The sequence below is a fragment of the Phodopus roborovskii genome, unplaced genomic scaffold, assembly GCF_943737965.1.
Source record: "Phodopus roborovskii unplaced genomic scaffold, PHOROB, whole genome shotgun sequence".
In the NCBI taxonomy this organism is placed as follows: Eukaryota; Metazoa; Chordata; class Mammalia; order Rodentia; family Cricetidae; genus Phodopus; species Phodopus roborovskii.
In genome coordinates, this window is record NW_026126563.1 from 13,385,152 (window position 1) to 13,405,541 (window position 20,390).

Here is a 20,390-nt window from a genome sequence, read left to right on the forward strand (position 1 = left end):
CATTTGATTATACACTTATTGTGTCTCCAATGTACTATATACTTTGCATTGGTTTTGTAGTAATCATGTCAAGCCCTGGTTATTTTTAGAAAATGAAGATATTTAATAATAAAAAAAAAAAGGAAAAAGAGGGATTAACAAATTTCGACCTGTCTTTTTAGTGTTAGAGGTTGGCTGAAGAGTTAGATTAATTCAGTACTATACAGTCTGTGCAGATTGCTAATAAGCTTAAACTGTTAAGCATCATCCATTTAAAATACAATGTGTCTTCTTAGTTTGTGTAGTGTTATTTCAAAAGAAATACAAAGTTGTAAGAAGGATATTTTTCTTTGGACACTGAATTCAATGATCAGTTTTATTCCCATACTCATTTATTATTTCTACTTTCTTTCCCAAAGTCTGTATGTCCATCTCTAAATTTACTATTTGTGACTTTTAAAATTGAGGTATATATTACCAAGAATATTTGAGGAAGATTAGTTCATTATTCTGATTAGTAAGTTGCTCATAAATCTTCAGGTGGGTCAGAAACCTTGATTGATTGCTAAGGACGAAGGATTGGATATTACCTAATTGGTCTGATTTGAGTTGGGTATTGATTAATAAAGTTGGGTGCATCATGACATCTTAGACCATATATTTTAATGCTCTGTATATTGCTACTTAAGATTCCTATAGAATAAAAAATATGTAACACTGTGGGATAAGTCAGCATTTCAGGGATATTCCTGTAAATAGTTTGCACAATGGGGGAGTGAAAAATGGAATGAGGATTAATACCACTGTGGACTGTAATGGTTTATGTCATGGCCCTGGGATGGAGTCCTTCACTCAGTATCATTTGCTACAACAGTTATAGAAGGATCCATCACCTGAGTTTTCCTACTAAACCAGGTGAAGGGGTTTAGAACAAAGATGTAAAAATCATGTTTAGACTGTATTAGAAATTTAAGACCTGTCATTATAAAAAGCTTGGTTATAGTTTCTTTGCTCTAAAAAGGCATTCCAAAGATACTCTTTAAAGCAGAAATTAGATTTCTACCAGTGTTTTAAATAAGGAGGACTTATGACTTTTAGAATGCAGCCTTGAATGTAAGGGATATGAGGCCAAAAACCAATCCCCTCCCTTCTAATCCCTGAATGTGCCTTAATTTGCTTAATGTATACAGAGGACCTTTGGGAGCTAGAGCTGTGTTCGGTCATTGCTTCCAGCCAGTGGAGTGAGGTCCAAGCAAGAGTGCTTACAGTGAGTGAGTGGTCTGTGCCAGTAGCCCAATCTTAGCACCCACAGATGCTGTGTGGGAACAGACTAGGTGATGGTCTAGCTTTTAGCCAGTACTGCACATGACTTGAGGTCAAGTGATTTTTGTAAAGCTGGTGGAGTAAATGGGTTTTAGATGCCATCTCATTTAAAGGTAGAGGCTGACAAACATTTTCTGTATTGGCTTGCCAGTTTGAACTCTTGGGTGCTGTAGTGTGAGCATGGCAGATGACCCTTTATAGCTTGAGAGTGAGAACAGCTTTAAGGTTTAGAAATGTCATTTTGGGATTTCAGAATAAATTTTATAATAAACAGCATGCAGAAAACTAATTTAGGATAGGAATGCAACATACTTATAAATAATGCTTATTTAACTTCATTATAAACATACTTATAAAAAGTAGTCTGTGATACTGAGGTCATTTTACTTCGGCCATTTTCCCACCCCAGCTTCCTATACCCCAAACTGAGGTTTGAAACAGTGCCTGTTCTGTAGTTCTTGAAGCACTACCCGACTGTGCAACAGCTGTTATAAAAGTGTTTATTGTTTACCAAAACCAGTGGACCTCTTATCAAATGCCGCTTGGTAACAAAATCTTATCACAGTTTAATAAAAAAGAAAGAAAAGAAAGAAAGCTAACTATTTGTCTCGGTGTCATTAGTTAGGCTTTCTGCAAGGTCACTTAATCCAGACTTGTTTAGTGCGCTGATGAGGTTGTCCGCCGTTGCATGAGCTCCTTCTTGATCGTGCCAGGCAACAAGGAGCTGCTTGGCCCTCATCTTCGTGTCTTCACTGTCACACTCAATCTGCCTAATTTCAGAGTCTTTAATCTCCAAGTAAGGAGCCAAAATCTTCCATTGCTCACCAAGTTTGTTGGCAAATAACTCTATCTGTTCCCCTGTTATAGGTTTATCTCGCCGGACATCTGGGCCTAGAAGGCAAGAGGATATAAATTATGTGCGAAATACATTCTAAGTATTTGAAAGAACTGCAAAGCTTAAAGAACAAAAACAAAAACACTGGATTACTTATTAGTCACCTTAAGCTTTACTTTAAAACTTAATTCTACATAGGTTACATACCTCCTTAAAAACACACACACACAATTCAGGCAACACTCAAAGCTGTGAAAGATTTTCCTATAGAGAAGTTCCCTTAGCCCCAACTAATTAACAGAGTTCAAGACTCTGCCTTAAAACATCCATCATTTTTAGCTTTTAAAATTATAATTTCCAAATTTCATTATACAAAATGTATTTGAAGTGACTAAAGGTTTTAATTTCTCACTGTAAGTCAAAAGTAGACCTGAGATAAAATGGTACAAGTTGAGAAGTAGACCAAATTATATAATGCACCTCTTAACAAAGAACCCTAATCTTTGCCAGTTTTGTAAAATAGCAAAGAAAATTCAGTTCTTACTTTCATTTTCCTTCAGTAAAGCATCATTATCTTCCTCATCTTCATCTTCACCTGTTTTTATTTCTTCAGAAGGAGGCTATAGTAAATGAGAAACAATGATGTTTAAAAGAACACTAGTTTCTGAAGATAACAGGAAATAGTTCTGTTTAGATATGTAATTAGAAGGTAAGGGAACTCCCTCTACCCCATCATTTTGGGCAGAAGGAAGATAGAAGCATGAACAAGAAGGTTTGTAAACACCTAGGCTTCAGTACTGTCTAAGGGGCAACAGGGATTGACCATGTCTACTGTTACCATACTGTAAGAAAACATTGGAAAGTTCTGCCAGGTACTCTACTGCCAATCCTAGACCCTGCCCTTGACAAATATAGTAAAACCCATTTGGTAAGAGCAAAAACTGATCTAGTTTGCCACAGGTAGTAGGTTTTTAACATGTTTATAAATTGCATGCCACACAGAAAATTACCACTCTTGGTTCACATTTTCTCCCTAAGCGAATGTTCAACAATACCCCCTGCCCTGCCCCCCGCCCATTACTACTTTTGTGCAGTAAGCTAAAAATTGATTTCTGTTCAAGTACTGATAATGTCTACTAAAGGAAATGGGGGAAAATGAGATGTCACTTACTGGTAGTTCCTTGGCTAGCTTTATTACCATGTTCTCCAGGTACTCTGGCAGACTCTTAAACTGCTGATTGGTTGGCTGGAAGAAGTGAGGGCTTCTTCGTGCTAAGAGTCTGAGAGCTCTCCACCCATAATTTGAATTGTTCACAGCTCTATAATAGGAATTGTCAGCCTTGTAATTCATAGTTATCAACTTCCATAGTTGTTCCATGTCACACAAGTCACATGACATTTTGTACTCTACTGCAAATAACAGCTCAAGGTACCATATTTTAATTTGAAAGTATATATTTTGCTTATTTTAGCAAGTCAATGGTCTCTGTCCCAACTCCTATGTATAGTAATACTATACATAGACACCATTCATCCAATTATACAGAGAAGATACTTGGTGAGTTGGTACTCATATCTGCATTGCTACCTACAGATATGTGAGTTTAGAATATTTCATAAATTTGAGTTTATCATGTTAATGTAAATAATACAAGTTGAAAATCTCTAATGTAAAACTTGAAGTGTTTAACTTGTCTTAAATGTTTACCTGTTTAGGTAAAATGGTCCAAATATGGAAGAAAAAAATCTGAAAACACAGCCTCAAGTGTTTCCAATAAGGGACCTGTATTTAGAGTTGTGTTAACAGCAAATATCCAGTAACCACAGTAGTGACACACTGATGTTAAGAATCAGAAGGTGAGGAAAAAGGACCTATGAGAGATGCTAAGGACAAATGCTCCCCAAAAGATAAAACTGCAGGAAGCACAAGTGTCTTCTATTTAGGCATGTGTTAGGTTCTTGTTCATCCTGCAATCCCCAAATGCACAGATCTGCAATGTGTTTTATTTGGTGGTCTCTTATTAACTGTGATATACATTTAATTATAAGCATGAGATGAGACTTGTGCGTATTTTACTGATAGGATCTTACTCCAAAAGCCAGAATAACATCCCTCCTGATGCTGGGATTATAGGTATGTGCTACCATGTCCGCCCTTTGTGTATTGATATATAGGTATATATTTAGGTATATGCTACCATGCCTACCCTTTTTGTGTGTGCATGTATATGTATGTATGTAGGTATGTGTTACCATGCCTGCCTTTTGTGTGTGTATGTATGTACTATTAGGCAAGGTCTTACCATGTAGACTAAGCTGACCTCAAACTCAGATTCTACCTTCTGAGTGCTGGGATGAAAGTGTGTCTAACCATGCCCTACACTATCTAGTCATTTATCTTATATAATTTAGACTTTTTATTATGAATGAGTGTTTTGCCTGCATTATTATATGTGTATTCCAAAGGAGGCAGAAGATGTCATTTTAGACTCTGCATCTGGGACAGGAGTTAAAGATGGTTGTGAGCCACCATGTGGGTGCTGGGAATCAAACCTGGGTCCTGGAACAACAGCCAGCGCTCTTAACCTCTGAGACATTTTTCTACTCTGTATATATTTTAAAGATCATTCTCTGGTGCATGGAGACTAGAACACACTCAAACATGTAAAACCTTATCATGGGGTCAAAACCAGTCATTTATATCATATACCTGCTACATGCTATATATGGATCAAAACGAACCATTTCATCTTTGGCATAACCCTGTGAAATGAGTGGCTATTCCTTAGCAAACGAGAAAAGGCACAGGGAGTATTGGTTTGAACTAGACATCTGCCATTAGGTGGCAAAGGGGATGGGAACCTACACACTCTGACAGGGCTGTGCCTTTAAATCACAACTCCAAAATACCTACCTAAAAATTAAAACTACTGTCACATGGAACTCTTTAGATAAAAGATGGCGAAATGTAGGGTAAGGCAACAGGTGTGCAGGCAGGTGGAGGGGCAGCAAGGAAGAAGGCCGACTGTGACAAGGCAGGTCTCCTGCCAGATGCTGTTAAGAGCTAAGAGGAGAGTCCTGTGGAACTACTTCAGTGGGACGATTGGCAGTGGGAGGTGGGGGAGGCAAACTGGCTGGCAGGAGAGGCCACTGTGAACAAGGGAGGTGAGAGTTCAACTTGAAACTTATTGCAGTCATATTAGAGTCAGAAGGATATTACAGTAATGTGAACGTGTGCGTAAACACCTAAAAGCACTACCGCTAACTAATAAACTAACAACACACAGAGGACTCCTAAGAAAACATGCTGAAAATTAGCATCGGTTCATTAGAGCATTACTTACTTATATTCACTTTCAACCATGTTTTCAGGATCTGCTTGTTCAATGGCTTCTTCAAAGAACTCCTCCAAAGTTGGCATGTATTCTCTGGTCATTAAAGAAGACAGTGAGGTTCGTCTGTAATACTCTAAAATGGTGGCAATATGAACCTTAACGGTATCCACATGTGTTAATTACAGCGAGGACCTGGATGCAGGCCCTCTTTAAGATGAAGACTCAAAGCTAAATTCTAAAATGGAACAATAAACAAGGTGTAGGTCTGAAAACTATTCGCTCCATAGTTCAGCCACCGTACATTATCATAGACTACTTACTCTTCTCATAACAAATATGCTGCTGTATGAGAGTGAGCAGAAGTTGAATAGCACTTGAAATTCACCAGCAAATAGGGACTTATCTACTAGTATTATTTTTATTTATAGAACAATTAACTGAACCTAAACTAATAAGCCATGCCAGAATTCTTCTATGATCATGCACTGGCCAAGTTCTCTAAAATCTGTCAGAAGTTTTGAGATTATTTCTTAGGAAATAAAGCTCAGGTAAATATGTGTTTCTGATGCATTTTTTCCTTTTATGTAATGACTACATTTTTAATAATGCTTTCTTCTGTGAAGACTCATTCTAAGTTCTGTCTATCACAACTTTATTTTTCTTGTTTCAACATTTTCATCTTTGTTTTATAATATAAAGTTTTAAAGTTAACCATCAACTGCCTTTTGCACCAGGAAGCTGGGCATCTGTTTATCTGAATTTAAACTGTACTGTGATTTTTAATACTTGATGCTTCTTTGCCTTTCCCTTCTGTACCTGTTTTATGGTTTTCCCCCGTTTACATTTAGTTTAGTCATTATATATGTTATTCAACATACTTAATTCCATCTCAGCTCTTTGAGGCTCTCATTCCACTGTTTTCTGGACTTCCTTTGTTTTTGAAGTCTACTGTTGTTTAACTTTACTCTTTTGTAGGCTCCTTTTTCTTTTTACACCTTTCATTTTTCACATCATATATTTGGTACTAGAAATGGAAATCCCTTTTCCATCCACAAATACCCTACCTAGCAGAAATAGACACTCTCTGGTTTCCAATGCCAGGGAAGTATGTCTTGTTCTTGTCTCCTGCCCTCTTCCCTTCCTTTGCAGGCAGTGTCTGTCTCTGCTTAGGTCAGGGACATCATGCTCAGGCTCAGGCTATCTTCCGCATCTCTGTGAGGACGAACTCCCAGAGTTCCCTCAGGGTTAGTTCCCTCAGGGCTCAGCCTGGGCCACCTCACTGCTTGCTTTAGCTTGGAATACCAAACCAAAGCCACTCTTTTGGTGTCGAGTTTTCTCCTCCCTTCCTCCTTCCTTCCTTTCCTCCTTCCTTCCTTCCCTCCTTCTTTCCTTCCTTCCCTCCTTCTTTCCTTCCTTCCTACCCTCCTTCCTTCCTTCCCTTCCCTCCCTCCTTCCTTCCTCCTTTTGAGTTTTCTTTCTTCCTTCTTTCCTTTCTTTTTGATAAAACTTATTTTCTTGTGAGTGCTAAAATTTTAGCTGCATATCTAGGTGTTTTAAGCCAAACCATATTCTGCCAGGCCCAAAGCCAGCCATAATGAACTTTTAAAACTTTTCAGCTGTGATCACAGCTAAGAAAAGGTTCCATTTTAATTTATTGAACAATGAGAAAACTAACAAAAGTTTTACACTTGCCTTGTCTCTGATTTACAGGCTTCCATATTATCAGGACAGAGATTCCAAAGCCTTGTTAGCTCCTCACTACAAAAGAAGGCAGACATAATTTCATACGCACGACACCCTCAGTACATTGTAAAACTGCATATATAATGTAAGTAGTGGATTTGGGGATGGTCACAGCACTGAAAGATTAGTGTCCTCTTAGTAGCTAGAAGTTGTACTGCCCATGACACGGAAAAGATGGCAGAGCCCAGAGCCAAGTGCTGTGGAAGTGGGAGACAAAGGGATGGCTTTAGTGGTTGCATGAATTCACATGATGGCAGTTTTGAGCAATGGGTATGGTTAGCTTTAGTCACCCGTTTGCATACAAATTCATGACACCTGTACATGTGAAAAAAGTGGAATTCTTGTCTTTCTGGTTGTGAGCCTAGCCTTTAACGGCCGAGGCTCTCCTCAGCCCACCCGGAGAGTCCTTATAGTATCAAAATATATGTATCAAAAGTAGCAAGGATATAGGAAGATGAATGGACATACTTTCCAATCAAGATTTTCTTGTTGGGCCCTTTGCCTAAGAAGTCTTCTGGGGCTGCTCTCTTCCGTACCACTCTTGTGGGCTTGGTGTCTGATGATGCTCTGTGAACAAAACACACATATTCTAGGAACTATGTGGACAGCAGAAATGGGGGAGTGTATCTGTCATAAGCTGTTCCCTAATGTGCACAAGCCCAGCAAAACAAATAAAATCTCAGAAAAACCAAGAGAGCTACTTATTGGTTTTGTCCTAAAATGTGAAAGTTTCACAGTACGACAAACCACTTGACAGACAGAACTCTGAGAACTTAACTACATCAAACTGTACTTTGAAATGTCCTTTTCCTGTCTCTTGTGATGAGTATCATTTACCTTTCCTTCACAAAACTTGGGCAGCCTTCATTTTTCCACGAGTTCCAATTCTCTTCAGTGTTTAATATATGCTAGGATAAACAAAAGACATTTCATCTGTGTAAAAGAATATTTTCGAATTATGTTTGGTACTAAGAAAACTAGTGATCAAATACATACCTCTACCATCTTTGAAAATCTTTCTCCATCGGGGGGGTTTTCAGATAGCAGCTGTGATTAGAAAGAATATACTAAGCTTTCAACAACTTTCTGCATCAAAGGAGTGGTTTGTAGGCAGAGCACCAAGAAGTGTTTGTGTTCTTGTACCTGAGCTTAACTTTATCCTTATTTTCCTATTTGGGGCTGAAACAAAGAAAATTCTAAATTTCCATTTTTTCAATCATGGGTTTGTTGCATGTTGGACTTACTTGGTAGACTGATTTTGTAGTATCTTCAATCCAAAGTGATTGCTCATCAGTTAAAACATAGTTTGAACTAGGGAAAGAAAACAAAAACACTCCTGAGTTAAAGTATATGTATTCATGCTGAGGTTTATTTATGGCACCAAAAATTAATCATATTTGTTAGAAATTGCAAAGATCCATCACAAGTGTGATTATAAGAAAATTCTTACACTTCATTGTCAAGTGTTAGAATTGAAGTTATGAAAGTATAAAGGCAAATAAAACAATTACCTGATCTGACTATAGAGTAATATTTCATAAATTTAATAGGATAAAAATCTGAGAAAACATTAACATAATACTATACATGACACATATTCAGATAGGCATGCTATATTTCCTTTAAAACTCATTCAAAATACAAACCATAGGAAAGGTTACTGCTCCAAAGCCATCAACAAATACAGCTAGACTGTCATCTGCCGGGCTCTGACCACAGGCTCAAAATCTGCAGAACCATTTCATGCACATATTAAAGAGAATAGAGTGACTTAATGACTTTCCCAAAGTTTAAAGCTTGAATTCAAACCTAGGTCTGATTCCAAGTCCATCTTCCTACATCACATGACACTAAACTTTAACACTGAATAAAAATTAATGGCAATTTTGAAGGAACTGTAGTAGACGCTGACATTGGATGGAATATGGATCTAGCAGGCAAGAAAGCAATGTCTTTTATGTAACTCATACTGTACTAATTTGTATACAAGCTATAGGATGCTTTTTGGTGGAGGGGTTTAGACACAATAGAGATCCTGATGCAGTTATATGAAAACCCAAATCAACAGAACCGTGTATGAAGGGATGTGGGGGTCAGAGGTTAACTCTGGGTGTTACTCCTCACCTTGCCATTCAACTTGTTTTGGAAGAAAGGGTTTCTTACTTGCTGGTTAGGCTTGACTAGCTGGCCAACAAGCCTCAGGGATTTTCCTGTCCACATCTGCATGGCTGGGGTTCCTCGGTGTGCCCCACACCTGGCTCCTTGTGTAGGTGCTGGAGAATGCACTTGGATTCTCATGCTTGCTCCGTAATCACTTCACCAACTGAACTACCTCCCCAGTGCCTAGAACTCACCTTTGTTTCAGGATTTTCTTTGCTTCTTTCAGTTCTAGATAACTTATACTATGTGAGGGTATTATTTCTTTAGTTTATAATTTAGCATGAGTCAGATGCCTGGGTGAGGTAACAGAGACTGCCATGCATGGAACCCAACACTTCTGGACAAGCCTGGTACTCTAAAGCAGGAGACTTTCTAGCAGATGTATGTTTTCTAAAACAGATGTCCTATACCTAAAAGTTCCCAACTGGCTGGCTAGTAGCTGCAGTAAAAATACTCAAGGCATGTAGCCCTTATTCACGAAATGGGTCTAAGAGCAGTGAGATGGCTCAGTGGGTAAAAGCTGTTGCTGTGCAATTTGACAACTTGAACCCCATGTTCAGCTCCTACAGTGGAAAGAGAACTGATTCTGAAAACTGTCCTGGGCCTCCACAATGCACCACGGCTCATGCCCTAACCCGTAATAAGTTTTAATTAAAAAAACTAAATGACTATTTTATGGTTGTAAAACACGAAAAATTCTATGCAAGGTCTTTCCATTGCCACTTTTATGAATCACTACACATTAACTTACCTTTTGAATTTAACCTGTCCCTTGAGATATTGAAATAAAATGAGATACTGCAACAGGATGTGTCGCCGAAAGTTACTATCACTCAGCTGTAAATCCATCAACTATTCAAAATATAAGCACATATACAAAAGAACACATTAAAACCAAGTATGACTAAAAGTACAAATGATAGAATTACAGAAATGGAACTTCCTGTTCCAAATAAGACAAATATTTTCTGTGTGCTCACTCCCTGCAAAAGCCTAAGAACAGAATATCAAAGGTTTTGTTTTGACATCTTGGCCATTTTACGCTATGATGATCAATAAAAAACATGTTCTCTCTGGTCCTGACACTAGGACAGCATAAGGCAGGATAAAATGATCTAAAAGAGTGCCTAACATTTTCCCACATGCAAAGAACAGTGGCTACAGGAAGGCTCCAGAGAAAAGTATAACGGCAAGGACGCCACTCATTTGTAACCCTGCAAAGTGCCTGCATCAGAGGTAGGGATGACTAATCTGCAAAAATTGGAAGGGAAAAGTTATCTGTTAATTAAAAATGGGCCCTTTCTCTTCAGCTTTTAGAGACCACTGAGCTGTAACTATGTTACACAGCAGAATGGGCTTGAGGACCATGAATGAGGATGCTCTCCAGCAATCCGACCATCTGGTAGTACTCTCGAGAGTAACTGGTGGCCAGAAGGAATGTCATTCTGATAATGCCCCTACAGAGCTCAGGGATAGTTGAAGACTTTGCACACTTATCAGTTCTGCCCCTTTTGACCTAGAGGAACACTAGGAAGTTGCCTTCTTCTAAATGAATGTTCAGTATAATATCAGAAAGCCTAGTGATTGGTTCCAAGTCCCAAGTTCTATTGGCTCAGCTTCATCCGGGGTGTTTCTCAGATAGCCTGCCACAGCTAGGCTGTTCTACTTACTAGCATCTTCTTTCTCACTGCAGGCTCATGTTTAAGCTGCACATTTCATTTCTCTTAAAACTTTGAAGCAATATAAAAGATTTTTAAAAAAGAAATAAAATAGAAAAGAGAAGTCAGTACTACATTGAGCAACTGATGATCCTGGATTATTCTGCCTCACCAGCAAGAGAAATAGACTTAGTGCTTGTGTTGAGCAACACAAACTGTAGAGATCATGCTTATGTGTGTTAAGAGTAGGACTGGCCTGAGTATTCACTACAAAGATTTTAGCATCCTTACCAAGTGTCAGCTTCTGACTCCCCTAAAGTACAGAGCTTCGGAGTAATAATATTCCCATCAAATTGGGTCACAGGTGTCTAGTACAGTGATAAATATCCCCAAACCACTAGCTTTTTCTGGTAAAGACTAAGGTAACTATATCCCTGGAAAAAAAAATCTTATCTTTCCTATGATTTATAAATCTATCTTCTGTCAGCTGCAGGCTGCCATGTAGTTAGCTGGGGTGACTTTCTGGAGAATGAGAGACATTTTAAAGTATGGAGAAGCTGGAGGGTTTCCTTCAGTGGGGCAGGAGAGCCTGTAGAACACCACATTCCACAGATAATGCACTACTGGTACAATATGTTTGTAGTGACATATTATTTATGATTTATTAAAGTTTGACTGAGGCAGAAAAGCAAAGTCAGCCTTAAGCTATAGAGATCAGGCAGTGGTGACACACACCTTGAATCCCAGCAGCCAGAAGCTAGGACATAGTGGTACACACCTTTAACCCTAGGACTCAGGATTAAGAGGTAGATGGATATGTGTATGTCAAAAGCCACCCAGATCTACACAAGAGTGAATCAGTCTAAAAGAGAATTATAGCTCACTCCTTTAATCCCAGCACTAGAGGGGTATAAAAGACAGGAACAAGTAGTCAGTATGAGACATTCATTCTCCAGCCACACTGAGGAGAGGTTACAGTCTGAGGCTTGATGAGAGCTGGTGGAGACGGGATCTGCCTGAGACCATTCAGCCTGAGGTAGAGGTAAGAAGCTAGTGGTTGGCTGTTTTGATTTTCTATCTTCAGCTTGAAGTTTGAACCTCAATATCAGTCACTGGGTCTTATTTTTTCTTGTTACACATATTAGTAGTAAACAATAAAATATGTAAAAAATATGATGAGTGCATAAATTTATGATTAGGTTGTTGATTACGAGGCAGCAAAGGAGAAAATGCAAATAAATAAAATTTAAAAACACTGAAGATGCAAATAAGTAAAAACAAAAACTAGGACTCTCGTGTGTGTGTGTGTGTGTGTGTGTGTGTGTGCATGCGTGCGTGCGTGTGTATCGCACATGCATGTGACCGGTGTGGGGTGCTCTTGGAGGCCAGGAACAAAAGCCCTACATCTGCTGGAGCTAGAGTTACAGGTGGTGGTGAACTGCCCACCTTGGGTGCTGGGAACCAAACCCTGATCCTCAAGAATAGTGGGAGACACTCTCAACTTCCAAGCTGTCCCTGCAGCCCCTCACACTGTTTCAGACTGTAGGTTTGGAGCTTTTCAGAGCTGCTTTTTACCTACTTTATGCTACTAAGTAATAAGACTAGAGAGTTCCCAACCCTGGAAGCTTATCTTTCCTAATTGCTGATGAAGGAAGCCCTCGAAAGACAACAGAAAAGGGACACATTTAAGAAAGCTTGGCCAGATACAGTGGAGGAAAGGATTAAAAAAAGGAAACCCATCTACTTTATACTATGATGTGGAAATTTCTTTGAAATGCTTAATCCTATTAATTTCTATTATTAAATTGTCCTTAGAAATGTTATTTATACCCTTCTCACCAGAAAAACAACTTTTAAGACATACAATTTACTATCATTTCTTGAGAAATGAACCTTGAATTCCTAAAAGGACATAATTCTCTTCTTTGTGCTGATAACATTACTTAAATTGACACTTTGGTTTTGTTTTTTTTTTTTCAGACAGGGTTTCTCTGTGTAGCCTTGAGTGTCCTAGAACTCACTCTGTAGATCAGGCTGGCCTCGAACTCAGTCATCTGCCTGCCTCTGCCTCCTGAGTGCTGGGATTAAAGGTGCGCACCACCAGTGCCCAGTGCTGCATGATTTTAATACACATAATTTTCAAGTTACCTGTTACTCCACCTTTCTCTTAACTATTACAAGGTCTGCACTGAGCTTAAATTGTTCACTGAACACTTATGCTTTCCCTTCCCATACTATATTGCTATTTTTGGTGTTAGTTTAAAAATCAGCTGTTAGATTATGTGTTTAGTCAACTATAAACTGTCATGTTTCAGCTTCTGTGCTCACTGTGGTTTTCTGTGGCCCACTCCTCTCTTCCTGTAACCCAGCCTCCTTCTTCCCGAGGACCCTGCAAGCTTCCAGTCTTTTCAGTAACAGCAAGTTTCTTTTTATCTTCAGTGTTGAGGGTATTTAGCCGAGTTTAGAATTTTACAATTGGGGCCGTGTTTTTGTTTTGTTTTTACTCAGTACTTGAATATTTCTTTACTGTTTCAGGAAGGGATGATTGATAAATCTACAATGGCTGTTCTTTCTTGGTTAATGCCTTCCCTATGTTTGGTGGCTTTTTAAAGGTTTCCTTTACCATACTGAAGTACACATCTGTCTTTTTCTGCTTGGTAGCTGTAGTACAGTTTTAACCTGTAGATTTGGATTTTCTGTAATTCTTTTCAACATAGTTTCTATGCTATTCCCTCCATTTTGTTCTTTAGACATCGATTCAGATGTTAGGTGTCTTCAATAACTTCCATGACTTCTAACTGTTCTTTCATTTAGTGCTAATCTGCATCCAAGACCAAGTTCTCATCACTGTCTTCAGTTCAATAGGTTTTCTCTTGATCCCTGGTTCCATCTATAAATTAATACTGTGCCTTATAAATGATCATAAAATTTTTAAATTTCCATGACTCACAATTAATTGTCAAGTCCAATTGTTCTACTGCCTTTATTTCTATTTTCCAATTTCTTGTCTTTTTTGATGGCTACTATCTCATCAATTACCTCTGGGTATAATACACACACACACACACACACACACACACACACACACACACACACACACACGTGCATATATATGCTATGTGTTGATCTTGTTGAATATTACCTTAATAAATATATAATTTGAATAATTGATTTTGCTGGTGACCTTTTACCAGATCTCCTTAGACTTCGGAGTTTTAACTAATCAGAGGGTTTGAATAGGAAATGCTTCTCTTGAGATCCTTGCTTACTTCATTTTCTTTCTTCTCTGTGTCCACCCATCTCTATCAAGTAATTTTGTATTTACGGTCTTTCAGCAAGTATGAATATGTGTTCTGACTTCCCGGAAGTTGCTTGTAGGTGGTATCATGTTTGTGCTACTGAGTAAGCCCACAGAGACAAAGTTGTGGCTTTGTTATTCCTGGGCTGGTGATGTCCTATAACACAATGGCTCTTGGCAGAAGTTGGTGATATAAGTAAACTTCTACATTAGTCCATGGCTCTGCCCTGGTCCAACAGGAGCATAGTTGGCCTGTGTTAGTTGCAGTCAAACTTGTGGGGCCGCCATCTGTTTTAGATGGAGTCCAAAAGCTTCAGTTTCATTCCCATAGCTTGTTATTTATTTATTTATTTGTTGCTGTTCTTGTTTTTTTGTTTTTCCAAGATAGGGTTTCTATGTGTAACCTGGCTGCCACTGAACTCACTCTGCAGACCACACTGGCCTGGAACTCAAAGATCTACCTGCCTCTGCCTCCCAAGTGCTGGGACTTAAAGGCGTGTGTCACCATCACCCTACATAACTTGCAATTTTTGATCCATGGAAATATTTATTTCTGGGAATTCAGCTTTATCTTTTTGGTGTTCTCTTTTTATATTACTTAACATTATTATGTGCTTACAGCAAACACAGTGAGTCAAACAAATTCAACTGTGAACAAGACTTACTGAAATGCATACAAGTCAGCAGGGAACTTTCAAGCTGTATGATAAATGAACTGCGAAATATTCTCATACAAAATAAATTCTAACTTAAAATTTAAAATATATACACTTCCAAGTCTTAGGTCTATTTATTCTACAGTAAGCACACTAGGTGACTTTGCAGAGAACAACTTTGTAATCAAATCAGTCCTATTCAAGAATGGAAGTGTCAAACTAAGTAAAAAATGATTCTACTGAACATGAACAAACCACACACTTTAGAACAAAATCCCTCATACTTAGTGCAAAAGATTTTTACCTTTTCACTTGTTAAAAACTTTGCAAAGTATACATGTTCTCCTCCTGTTTTTAATTCTTCCATCTTTTTCCTGGAGGCTTGAGTATCATCTAATTTATAACTCTTAAAAACAGCTAAAACTTCTTCAGAATACTGCAAAGAAAAGACATTATAGTTTTCTTTGACACTGTTATTAAAAAAATTAATTTAGCGATTTTCTGTATCAAATATTTAGAATTTACTCCTAGTTAACTTACATATATACATACATACATATATACATATATATTTTAAGGCATTAAAAAACTTTCTAACAGCAATATAGGAGAAAACACTTTTGTTGGATTTCATAATACTGCAAAAGAGGGAATAAACACTATTCCTCAAGAAAACTACAAGATTTTTATAGCATTTTGTAAATTATCAAGCAGCAAACAGAAAAAGAAAGGCTTCTGCTAGTATACCTCCCTCTTGGGTATCTGTTCAATTCTGTCTTTGAGACAAGTCTTAAACACTGAAAAGTCTCATTTATGGTATAGTTCTTATTCATACCCTCCTGTATAGTTGTATAAACTATCTCATACAAACAGTGCCTAACACAATGTAAATGCTACTGAAATATTAGTTTCAAGGAAACACTCTGCATGTATTCACTACAGATACAAATTTTGCAAATATTTTCAATCTGTGGATGACTGATGCCATAGGTATAGAACCTACTGATATGAGGAGCTGGCTATATATAAAAATTTACCAGTGAATGTTTTTGCTAAGTGATTATGATGTTACTGCAGTCTAAAGACTCACATTTATATATAAATGCCTTCTGTATAGGACACAGCTGTTGTACCCAAGACCTCATTACCATTGTGTTATCTGTACAAGAACCATATGACACTGGGCCTGCCAGCATTTGATCCTGTATTGAGGAAGAACCCTTCAGGCCCCTTGCTTGTCTGAGGGTCTGCTAACAGCTGATGGTTATATATAGTGTGTGTAGGGGGTCATTTTCTTCTGGGGTACAGCCACTGATTTCACCACCACACTCCAGTAAAGGATTTCTCCCATATGTAAGCAAGCAAATAGACTTAGCTGGGTCAGATGACAAAGGAAGGCATGAAAGCTGCTAAGTGTGTGAGTGAGAGAGTGTTGGTGTGAATGTGTGAGTGTGTGTGTCAGTGTGTGAGAGTGTGTAAGTATGTGTGTCAGTGTGTGAGTGTGTGAGAGTGTTGGTGTGAATGTGAGTGTGTGTGTCAGTGTGTGAGTGTTGGTGTGAATGTGTGAGTGTGTGTGTCAGTGTGAGAGTGTGTGTGTGTGAGTGTTGGTGTGAATGTGTGAGTATGTGTGTCAGTGTGTGAGAGAGTGTGTGAGTATGTGAGTGTGTGAGTGTTGGTGTGAATGTGTGTGTGTGTGTGTGTGTGTGTGTGTATGTGTGTGTGTGTTGATAAAAAGGATTGGGGTAAAAATGCCTAAAATTCATGTATGAAAACTGTAAGAGAACTTTTAAAAACTTAGCAGTAAAACCAATTGTTTAACCAGTTATGGAAATCTCAAAAAACATTTTATGTGCTGATTAACAAAACAATGAAAAAATAATTCCTTGTAATTTCTCACTCACTCAATATGGATGGTGCCATCTAAATTGCATACAAGTTAACATAGAATACTTACTACATTACTTTAAAAACTACTTATCTATATTTTCTTATTTGGATCACAATCTGCATTTCTACAAGACAAATATGGAGACTCTTCTAAGATGGGTTTGGAAATGTTTTGAAAAGGAGCAGACAGCAAGAGTTTTGGGCACATGTGATGTCAGTCCCAACTACTCAACCCCGCCACCCTGCAGAAAAACCACACTAAATGAATCAGCATGGCTGTGGTCCAACAAACCTCTTTACAAATCACCTGACTTGGCTTGGGCTATAATTTTGTAAACCCCATTTTAATAGGACAACTTGGAGAAAACAACAACTAGGCAGGCCAACTCCTTTCCAGCCATTGCCCTTGCTAACTCTCAAAAAACCCTGCTGTGTGTCCTTCAAATGAGACTTCAAAGATAGACGACATACTGAAAAAAAATCATCAATTTATGTTGACAGCAAATACTATTAAAAACAAACCATCAAGGCTTTAATTACTAACTTTTAAACCTTAAACCACTTAAAACTATACTACAAAATCAGTGATTAAGGATCATTCACAATTTAGTTTCTGTGTATTATATAATGTGTATATAAAGCCATCAGAGACAGAGTTCTAAAGTGAAAAGTATTTGGGCAAGAGTAAGTCTAGCTTGGCCATCATCTCTTGAAGTGTGACTGGTAACTCACCTTGAGAAAAGTTTTCCAAGAAATCTTCTCATAGCATTGTACTGGGTTCCTGAAGTAATCCTGAAGTGACCAAAATTTTCTATATAGGTTGTAATCAATTGGAATAGAGCTATAAAATAAATATTATATTATATCACTTAAATTGTTTTATGTAAATGTTCTTTTCCTGGGCTACCAAACCTTTACAGAAGCTCATAAAAGACTTCTATCCCCTAAAAAGCATACATTCAAAAACAATTATAGACTTTGATAAAAGATCTGAGGGCTCGAAGCCTCAATAGACACTCTGTACACTGGGGCGCTCCTGAATTTTGACTCAACAAAAGACCACTTAGAATGAAAAGCCAATGACTCAATCTTTCTTGCTGCTAGGACTGCCCATGTGAAATGCATTGGAGGAAGCTGTATGTGTGGTATTTGGGTCATCCATCTGTCTTCGCGCCTCCTGTTGGCACAAATGTAGCAGTGGCTACATCTACACCACAGGGAAAGGGGCAAATGTGTGCTGGGAACACAAGCTAGAAGAAACCTGGGCTCTTATACACTTCCCTGTATGTACATCCATCATACTAGCTCTGGAATGCCTCTCTAGTCATAAACCAATTTGAATGGATAACTATCCCCTATTCTAGAAAATGCTAGTATAGACAAATACGAAAGAACAAATATCACAAAAATAGGCCTATTCTCTAGTAACTTCATTATGGCATTACTAATTCAATTTCCAATATGGCTACAATACTATGTGGCACCAGGGGATTTATCCTAAGAAAAGCAGAAGGTTATCTCTAGCAGAGAGAATCATGCAACCATTTAGATGTCCATTTTTGTCTCAGTCACTAGAAGATCAAAATATAATTTAATGCTTGGCATTAATAGGAATCTTTTATTTATGTAAGGGCTGAAGAGATGATTCAGCAGTTAAGAGCCCTGACTGCTTTAGAGGACTGAACGCCTCTCTGGCCTCTGGAGGTACCTGCACTCATGTGCACATACCTACATACAGACAGACACACATACACAAGTGAAAATAAATCCTTTTTCTAAAGGATCTTTGTTTTTAGCTATCTTTATCTGTGTGTGTATGTGTGTGTGTATATATACGTGTGTGCATGTATGGATGTGCACATGTGTGGACAATGGAGAACAACCTTGGATGTGGGTTCTGGCCTTCTACCTTCCACCTTCTGAGGCAAAGGATGTAGCTCAGTGGTTGAGTCCTTGCCTTGCTGCTTGCACGAAATCTTGGGCTCAGTTGCCTGTGCCGTGTGTGTGTGTGTGTGTGTGTGTGTGTGTGTGTGTGTGTGTGTGTGTGTGTGCGCGCGCGCGCATGTGTGCACGTGCGCGTGTGTGCGTGAGAGAGATTCACACCTCGTAGGAAAATTGGAAACCCATAAGTTTTATGTACCTCCTTTGCCTCATTTTTTTTTTTTTTTTTTCTTTCTTAAGACAGGGTTTGGTTACCTTTCTACCACAACCAAAAGTTGTCCTCTGACCTTTGCATTTGTGCTGCGGTATGCAGCACATACATACACATTAAACAAACAGAACATAACCCTAAAAGTAAACAGATATATTCTCAGAAAAGTTGTTAAAGAGGATCTGGCATACTCAGAACCTGGATTTTCCTGTCCCAGGCTCCCAGCAACTAGGATGGTAGGCTTGTGCCAGTAGGCAAAACTTATTATACTTGTAAGCCATAATAAGTTAGAAGTAAGAGTTACTACCTAAAATAGAATGTCTGAAGTGAGATATAGTCAAGCATGACTGTAGTCCCAGACATTTGGATAAAGTGAGGCAGAAGGATCTCTTGAGCCCAAGAATTCAAGACCTGTCCAGCCAACAAAGGAAATCTGTCACAACACCAACAATACAGTAGAATGTCACCTAAGTATCTTACATGGAAATGCTACAAAAACTAATTTTTTAGTGTTGAACCTTGATTGTCATTTTGAGACAGAGTCTTACACTACCCAAGCTACCCTCAAATTCAAAGCAATCCTGCAGCCTAACCCTCAGGTTCTGGGAGTACAGGTTACACCACTACTCCTGGATCCACTGAGCCATTTATATAGTACAAAAAAACATTTATTTGTTATCTGAGTCAAATCACAATTAGTAGGCAGCATTGCTACATTGTAAAGACACCAAAACTCAGTTGCAGGAAACTATTTGTTTATGGTCATATGACTAACAACAAGCACTGGCGTTAAATTGCAGGAAATATCACTTCTAAATATTTCTTACATGAATGTCTGATTGAATTTGAAATCTGGGATATCAGAAATACCCCTTCCTGCACAGGCAGAAGAATCCCCTATTTATCTCTGGACAGCAATTATAGTCTTTCACTTGCAAGTGACATTAATGCCTGCTGCTTCCTTCAGACATGGAAGAGTACTATCAGCATGGACTCTGCTTTCCCTGTCAGCTTCCTCCTCACTGCTCTTAACTAGCACTAAGAGATTAACTGCAATAAAGCCTCAGGACTACAGAGGTGAGAAAAGAGTGATGAGAGAGAGAGAGAGAGAGAGAGGAAGGGAGGGAGGGAGAGAGAGAGAGAGGGAGGGAGGAAGGGGAGAGAGAGAGAGAGGGAGGGAAAGAGGGAGGGAGAGAGAGGGAGGGGGGAGAGAGAGGGAGGGGGGAGAGGGAGGGAGAGAGGGAGAGGGAGGGAAAGAGGGAGGGAGGGAGGGAGAGAGAGAGAGGAAGGGGGAGGGAGAGAGAGAGAGGGAGAAAGAGGGAGGGAGAGAGAGGGAGGGAGAGAGAGAGAGGGAGAGAGAGAGA

General features: G+C 38.7%; 1 protein-coding gene across 1 annotated transcript in view; it reads right to left on the reverse strand.

Moving 5' to 3' along the window:
• Positions 1-1,788: 1,788 nt before the first annotated feature.
• Thoc1 (THO complex subunit 1) overlaps positions 1,789-20,390 on the reverse strand; it is a 33,330-nt gene continuing 14,728 nt past the window's right edge. Inside the window, exons 10-21 of the mRNA XM_051202010.1 lie at positions 17,607-17,715; positions 15,292-15,423; positions 10,127-10,227; positions 8,460-8,526; positions 8,212-8,262; positions 8,053-8,123; positions 7,684-7,782; positions 7,165-7,230; positions 5,482-5,565; positions 3,309-3,456; positions 2,682-2,757; positions 1,789-2,193 (exon numbers count right to left, since the gene is read on the reverse strand). Of these exons, the coding sequence (XP_051057967.1) occupies positions 1,898-2,193; positions 2,682-2,757; positions 3,309-3,456; positions 5,482-5,565; positions 7,165-7,230; positions 7,684-7,782; positions 8,053-8,123; positions 8,212-8,262; positions 8,460-8,526; positions 10,127-10,227; positions 15,292-15,423; positions 17,607-17,715 (1,300 nt within the window). The 3' untranslated portion in view covers positions 1,789-1,897. The remainder of the gene's footprint in view (positions 2,194-2,681; positions 2,758-3,308; positions 3,457-5,481; positions 5,566-7,164; positions 7,231-7,683; positions 7,783-8,052; positions 8,124-8,211; positions 8,263-8,459; positions 8,527-10,126; positions 10,228-15,291; positions 15,424-17,606; positions 17,716-20,390) is intronic.